Source organism: Mytilus galloprovincialis, chromosome 10, assembly GCF_965363235.1.
Source record: "Mytilus galloprovincialis chromosome 10, xbMytGall1.hap1.1, whole genome shotgun sequence".
Lineage (NCBI taxonomy): Eukaryota > Metazoa > Mollusca > Bivalvia > Mytilida > Mytilidae > Mytilus > Mytilus galloprovincialis.
In genome coordinates, this window is record NC_134847.1 from 13639149 (window position 1) to 13647464 (window position 8316).

General features: G+C 29.0%; 1 protein-coding gene across 1 annotated transcript; it reads right to left on the reverse strand.

Moving 5' to 3' along the window:
* Positions 1–2594: 2594 nt before the first annotated feature.
* LOC143048871 (uncharacterized) lies at positions 2595–7750 on the reverse strand. Its single transcript, XM_076222739.1, has 7 exons — positions 7689–7750; positions 6681–6758; positions 6095–6160; positions 4646–4723; positions 4061–4126; positions 3193–3270; positions 2595–2665 (listed from the first exon to the last, which is right to left on the reverse strand). Exons 2-7 carry the CDS (start codon positions 6715–6717, stop codon positions 2595–2597), a joined length of 396 nt encoding a protein of 131 aa, XP_076078854.1. The 5' UTR covers positions 6718–6758; positions 7689–7750.
* Between the last annotated feature and the right edge of the window lie 566 nt (positions 7751–8316).

An 8316-nucleotide genomic window follows, 5' to 3' on the forward strand; every position in this document is an offset into this window, starting at 1 on the left:
TGCATGTTGTATCGACCCAGTGATCGAAAATAAACTTATCACTTTTTTAAAATTAATAAGTCCGAAGAGCAACAACACTCAAATCCAAAACATTGAAAGCCATGAATGGATAAGTACAGAAAAATGAATAAAAACATATCATCAAAAGTAATCCTAATATAATAACGAAACTAATCTAAGGAAAACTTATGATATGTTTCTTGATAATTTTTAAACTGATTCTTGTTTTTATATAGATTAGACCGTTGGTTTTCCCGTTTGAACGGTTTTACACAAGTAATTTTTGGGGCCCTTTATAGCTCGCTGTTCGATGTGAGCCAAGGCTCCGTGTTGAAACCTTACTTTCGACTATACTGGTTTACTTTTATAAATTGTCACTTGGATGGAGAGTTTTCTCATTGGCATTCATACCACATCTTCTTTTATCTGATTAAAGGAAAATTTCAAAAAGGGTATCGTAGATGCTCTACTTATTTCATTTCAGCACAAGCATGCTTCACTTTTTAAAAACTATTCAATAGTAATATCGTAACTGCAAAGTTGTAATTTTCGAAAGTTTTCATATTCCGTTTGCCCTTTTCCTTTAAATTTGGATCGATTTGTTTATATTGGTTCATCAACGACTTCTTCACACACTATACTTGCACATCTTGCATATGCTGACGATTCTTCCTGTCTATTCTGTTGAAGAGGTTCGTACAGGTTTGTGTAAGGCCTGCTCTCCCCAGAGTCATCTGAATCCTCCTGTGTTGGCTGCTGTCGTGAAGGCAGCAGCGACTGATATGGATTCAGATAATCTCCTGTAGGCAGCTGTATCCCTTCTGACGAATAATTTGAGTTGTCATCAGCAGTAGTATTTCTTTCTCCGGGTTGCGACAAAATAAAATCGGACATCTCTATTTCATTTATTTCTTCATATTCCATATCACTCCCGCTTCTAGTTGGAATGTTTTGGCTTGTTGAAACAGCATCGTCTACGTTTGCACGAGCATTCACATTTATCTGTTGGGTATTTCCTAAATTTTGATTTATATTTGCGCTCTGATATTTTTTTCCTACACAAAAGCAAACAATACTGCTGCAAATGAAAACAAGAAAAATGGCAGCTCCGCTCGATATATAGATGATTACTTCAATATCTATTATACCTACAACATAATAAAAATATTATGTAATAAGCTAATACAATCAATATTTTACCTGACTCTGTTCGCAATGATTCTCACGGCGTTGACAATGTAAAATAAACAACTAAAGAGTCATGTTCATTATCCAATCAGAGTTTGACCTTAACAATAAATATTCTTACTACATATTTTTATCATAAAACATTGATTGATAATCTGCGTAATTTGTATTGAAATAGTCCAGGAAAGCTTTTTTCATACCAGTCAATTTCCCCTAATCGTTTTTATCTTATGCACCGACATTATTGTTAACATTTCAGAAATTGGTCCAGCATTAAGGCTTTCCTGTTTTATTCATTTATACTTGTTTCTCGATAGAACATGTAATCAATTTAACGATTAAAATGGGTGTATAACAAATTATTTGTTTCAACAGAAACGAGCATTTCACAGCAACTCATTTTTATGTTCATGCTTTAGTTTTGAGGACACGTTCCTGACATCAGTATAACAGCCATTTCCCAGTTATTCTAGTCAACACAATTATATATGTTAAAGATTGGAATTTATGTTATAACACTTTTTTCAAGTTTAAATTTTCTTTATGAGTATATAGTTTCCACTTTTGTTAATTGAGATCTACTATGCGATATGACCTTACGTGTTGTACTGTCAACTGTAGTAGATGTTTGAACCGCATCTGGTGTCGTCCCTGATTCTGACAAAAAAAATGAAATGGATAACGTACAAGCATCTATGAATAAATCAATCACAAAATGAGAAAACAAACTTTTACAAGAAACCAAACAACTTTCTTCTCCTGACATTGCTTATATTGTTTTTGGTAGAAATTTCCCCTGTTTGAGGAAAAAAGATATCTGCCTTTCTATTCACATCGAAAAATATGTTAAAAATTTGCAAGCAATTTGATACAGAAAATTGGAAAACATCTACTGATAAAAATCAATAAAAGAAACATGAGACAAAATCAACAAAAGTAAATGTAGGTCATTTATTTTTTTCTGATTCCTGACACGTGTCAATTTTGTGTATATTTGTCTTTTTAAATTATACATTTATTTCATTTTTTGTATTTTTCTACATTTCTAGAAAAACATATAAAATTAAAAAAACAAAATAAATCATGAAAAAAAATACCAAACACAAAACAGCAAGTTGAGAAGAAATAAAAGTTATCGTTTTTAAAACTCATAGAAAAAAAAAGTTTTGTCATTCAATCTACATTGTAAATAAATTAACCGTTTAATATAATTACATTAATAACGAGAAAAAAAAAATAATATCAAATGTTATTCATTACATTTGTCATATTCTAGATATGTTTCAATGTTGTGTATACATGTTTGAAATTTATCTTTATTTCATATTTATTAACTTTGTTTTTGTGTTTTACTATATTTCTTAGTCAACAATTAATTTGAAATTTTATAAGATAAAGGAATTTATCTAACCTGTAAATATTTCAATTAGGCTTGTTTGTTGATTAGTAGAATCTTGAATTGGTGCTGTTGTCAATTCTGTTAAACATATAATTAGAAAATACAGAAATCATTTTGAAAAGTCAAATATCAAACATACAACAGCGGATTCAGGAGAACATACATGCTTTACTAAGTTGTTGAGTGAGATCTCAACTCTTCCTTTTTACCTCTAGCTAATGTAGAAAAAAAACCACACTTATAAGAACAGTAAAACTCAGTTCAAAAGAAGTCCGAGTCCGATGTCAGAATAGGAAACAAAAGAAACTAAGCAAATGACAATGACACATATATTAACAAGGAGCTACTAGCAGTTACTGACCTGCCAGCTTAATCCCTCAATTAAAATTAATGAAAAATAATGTCATTATTATATGAAAATCAAGAACGATCCCGTTAGAGTTAAGTGTTATATCATCATAACATATATGAGAAGAACAAAGGGCTGTATGTTATAACACTATTTCTATAAACCTTTAGTTTGAAGATGCGTTCTAATTTTCTTCATGAGTATATAATTTCCACTTTTGTTAATTGAAATCTACTATGTGATATTATGACCTTACCTGTTGTACTCTCAATTGTAATTCTTTGATCGTTCGTAGTAGTGGAAGTTTGAACCGCATCTGGTGTCGTTTCTGATTCTGATAAAAAAGAAAAATGAAATTGACTTCAAACAAGCAACTATCAATAAATCAATGTCAAATTTAGAATTATTTGTTTTTACGGGAAACCAAACAACATCATGTTAAGGAGACATGTTTAAGTGTAAATTTGTTTTTGTTTCAACTGTCTTCTCCTGACATTGCTTACATTATTCTTGGTGGAAAATTAATTGTATTCTGCAGAACTAGGAAAAAAGATGTCTGCCTTTCTATTAACATCGAAAAATATGTTAAAATTCTGCAAGAATTTGGATACAGAAAATTGGAAAATATTTATTGATGAACATCAATCAAGGCAAAATAAGACAAAATCAATAAAATTAAATGAAGGTCTTTTAATTTTTCTTAGTTGTGAGGCGTGTCGATTTTGTGTATATTTGTGTTTTTTTAAATGTTACATTAATTACTATATTTAAGGAAAACACATATGATAAAAAAAAATCATGAAAAAAATTTCAAACACACAACAGCAAGTTCAGAAGAAATTTACGTTTTTTTTTAAAAAACTCATCGAAAAAAGTTTAGTCAAGTCAATCTATATTGTAAATTGATTAACAGTTGAATTTCAATACATTAATAACGAAAAAAAATATAATCTAATGTTATTCATTAAATTTTTCATATTCTGGATATGTTGCGATGTTGTGTATACGTGTTTGACATTTATATTAATTTCATATTTACTACCGTTGTTTTGGTGTTTTACTACAATAATTCTTAGTCAACAATTAATTTGAAATTTGATAAGATATATGAAAATTGATCTTACCTGTAAATATTTCAATTAAGCTTGTTTGTTGATTACTAGAATCTTGAATTGGTGTTGTTGTCATTTCTAGAAAACATATAATTACAAAATACAGAAAAACATTATGAAAAATCGATTTCAAACATACAACAGCGGATTCAGGAGAAAATAAATTCTTTACTAAGTTGTTGAGTGAAATATCAACCCTTCGCCTTTACCTGAAGCCAATGTAGAAAAAAAACACAGTAATACGAACATTAAAACTCAGTTCAAAAGAAGCCCGAGTCCTATGTTAGAAAAGGAAACAAAAGAAACTAAGCAAAATGACTATGGCACATATATTAACAAAGGGCTACAAGCAGTTACTGAACTGCCGTCTCTAGACCTCAATCAAACTTATTGCAAGATAATGTCATTATCATATGAATAGCAAGAACGATACCTCTCGTTAGAGTTAAGTTTTATAAATATATGAGAAGAACAAAGGGCTGTGTGTTATTTTTATAAAACTTTAGTTTGAATATGACTTTTTGTGTTCTAATTTTCTTTATGAGTATGTAATTTCCACTTTAGTTAATTGAGATCTACTATGCGATATGACCTTACCTGTTGTACTGTCAACTGTACTTCTTTGATAGTTCGTAAAAGTAGAAGTTTGAACCACATCTGGTGTCGTTTCTGATTCTGACAAAAAAATATAAGATGGATTACGAACAAGCATATATTAATAAATCAATCACAAAATGAGAAAAAAAACTTTTACGAGAAACCAAACAACATCATTTAAAGGAGATATGTTCTAATCTCCATTTTATTTTCCATTCAACTTTCTTCTCCTGACGTTGCTTACATTATTTTTGGTTGAAATTCCTCCTGAATGAGGAAAAAAGATTTTAGTCTTTCTATTTTCATCGAAAAATATGTTAAAAACCTGCAAGAATTTTGATACATAAAATTGAAAAAAAAATTTTGATGAACATCAATCAAAGAAATATGAGACAAAATAAATAAATTAAATAAAGATAATATAATTTTTCCTATTCGTGACACGTGTCGATTTTGTGTATATTTGTCTTTTTTAAATTATACATGAACCACATTTTTTGTATTTTTCATCATTTCTAGGAACACACATATAATTAAAAAAAAAAAAAAACATGAAAAAATTGCAAACATATACATGTAACAGCAAGTTTAGAAGAAATTGAAGATTTTTTTTGGAAACTCATAGAAAAAAAGTTTAGTCAAGTCAATCTACATTGTAAATAGATTAACCGTTGAATATAAATACATTAATAAAAAAAATAATCAAATGATATTAATTAAAGGAGAAGGTTCAGTAAGACCCCCTTTTGGCCCCAAAATATAGCTGTTTACAAAATTGTTAAAATGTAATCTTGTAGCTATTTACTGGAAAGAAGAATGCTTCTGCTACATAAATATGTGCTGTTTTTTGACAATACAATGCACATATATCGAGTACTAGCATTATAAAGTCAAGCTAAATTACTGAAATCTTCACAATTTTTGCATTTTAGTTAAAATTTTAGACGGTTTCCGTCTTAAATGAAAGTGGCCGCATTCGTGTTCATTCATAATATTGAAATGCAAGTTGTAGTTGATGATAATACATAACATATATAAAGGATGAACACGGATGCGGCCACTTTCAATTTTGACAAAAAAATCATCTGAAAAGTGACGTTTTTTTAGCATATTTGATACATTTTTCATATTTAAGCTTGAACCGGAGCGTTTTTAATGACTATATCAGTTTAAATCTCTCACAGAAACTAATTGAATCAATTGAAATAGACGCTTAAGTGTTTAAAAAGTGTCAACCATCTTTCTTTAGATGAACCTGAAATTTGAGGCTAAAATCGACCCTTACCGGACCTACTCCTTTGTGATATTCTAGATATGTTTCGATGTTGTGTATACGTGTTTGACATTTATTTCAATTTCATATTTACTACCTTTCGTTTTGTGTTTTACTATAACTCTTAGTCAACAATTAATTTGAAATTTGATAAGATATATGAAAATTTATCTAACCTGTAAATATTTCAATTAGGCTTGTTTGCTGATCAGTAGAATCTTGAATTGGTGTTGTTGTCAAATCTGTTAAATATATAATTACAAAATACAGAAATTATTATGAAAAATCTAATATCAAACATACAACAGCGGATTCAGGAGAAAATAAATGCTTTACTAAATTGTTGAGTGAGATCACAACCCTTCCCTTTTACCTCTAGCTAATGTAGAAAAAAAACCACAATTATAAGAACAGTAAAACTCTGTTCAATAGAAATCTGAGTCCGATGTCAGAATAGGAAACAAAAGAAACTAAGCAAAATGACATATATTAACAAAGGGCTACTAGCAGTTACTGACCTGGCAGCTCAAGTCCTCAATTCAACTTAATGAAAGATAATGTCTTTATCATATGAAAATCAAGAACGATCCCTATCGTAAGAGTTAAGTGTTATACCATCATAAAATATAAGAGGAAATAAGAGTTGTATGTTATAACCCTTTTTTTATAAACTAAGTTTAAAATATGTGTTCTAATTTTCTTTATGAGTTTATACAACTTCCACTTTTGTTAATTGAGATCTACATTGTGATATGACCTTACCTGTTGTACTGTCAACTGTACTTCTTTGATGGTTCATAGCAGTGGAAGTTTTAACCGCATCTGGTGTCGTTTCTAATTCTGACAAAAAAATAAGATGGATTACGAACAAGCATATATTAATAAATCAATCACTAAATGATAAAAAAAAAACTTAAACGAGAAAGCAAACAACATCATGTTAAGGAGTCATGTTATAGTCTTGTTTCAACTTTGGCATTGGAAAAGCTTTTTTCGTATAAATTCCTTCTGAAAAAAAGATATATGCCTTTCTACATACACAGAAAAATATGTAAAGAAAATAAAATATTTATCATTCCATTAAAGTTAGCAAGAGTTTTGGTACAGAAAATTGCAAAACATTTACCGATTAACACCAATAAGAGAAATATGAGACAAAATCAATCAAATTATATGTAAATAAGAATTTTTATGAATAGATGCCTATTTTTTAATTTTACATTTAATACATTTTTGTGTTCTTCTACATCTTTTGGTTAAACAGATTTTATAACAAAATGCAAAACACACAACAGCAAGTTAAGAAGAAATAAAAATCATTTAAAACAACCCAAGAATGAAAAAGAAAAAAATATATTTAGTCAAGTCAATCTACATTGAAAATAAATTAGCTGATGAATAAAAATAAATAAATAACAGGAACAACTAAATACATGTACAATCAAATGCTATCTGTTAAATTTTTGTCAAATTCGTCACATGTTTCGATGTTGTGTATATGTGAATGATATTATGTTTAATGACATATTTTTTGCGTTTTTCTAAATTTCAACTCAAGGTACATTGGAAATACGTTAATGACGAGACAAAAAATATAAAATCAAAGGCTTTTATTTAAGTTTGTCAAATTTGTGACATGTTTCGATGTTGTGTATATGTGTCTGACATTTCTTTTCAATTACATATTTACTATCTTTGTTTTTGTGTTTTCCTACATTTTTTTGTCAGGAATTAATTTGAACTTTGATTAAATATGAATACTGATCTAACCTTTACTAGTTCCAATACGGCTTGTGTGGTGCTGAGTACAATCTTGATATAGCGATGTTGTCGTTTCTGATAAACATATAGTTTACAAATTACCAAACACGATATATTACACAAACAACAGCAAGTTCAAAATGAATCGTTTACTATTTTTTCGCAGACAAATAGTAGTTAAATTAAATGAATAAGATCGTTCTATACCTCGTCCATTTAAACATGTATTATACCGGGGATGTTGTATTATGTGATAGTCGCAATGTCCCACACAGGTAAAGTAAAACGTTGAAGGAAATAATTATATGTCACACAGACAGCAGAACACAACAATGTTGATGTAAGTTAACGTTTACAAAATGCTCCTAAATACCCAAAATAAACAACCACTCACACAAGTAGAACTAGAGTAAATTTTAACTATTTTGGAAGGTTAAAAATATGTTTTTTAATTGTAATGTGTTGAGGTAGTCACGTTTGTAATACTATGCATTCGAATGACGTTATTTTAAATACATTTTTACAGGGAACTACTCTGATATGTGAATCAAGTTACAGATAAAACGTTCTGTTTTTCAAAAAAGAACAACAACAAGTTATAAATTGATGCTACCAAAGCACCTTTCTAGTTTACTTT

Coding starts and splice junctions, on each gene's coding strand:
- LOC143048871 (XM_076222739.1), bottom strand. CDS start 6,717: ATGAACCATCAAAGAAGTACAGTTGACAGTACAACAG. Junction 4,724..6,094: donor CCTAATTGAAATATTTACAG/GTTAGATAAATT, acceptor TTTTTTTGTCAG/AATCAGAAACGACACCAGAT. Junction 4,127..4,645: donor TACAGTTGACAGTACAACAG/GTAAGGTCATAT, acceptor TATGTTTTCTAG/AAATGACAACAACACCAATT.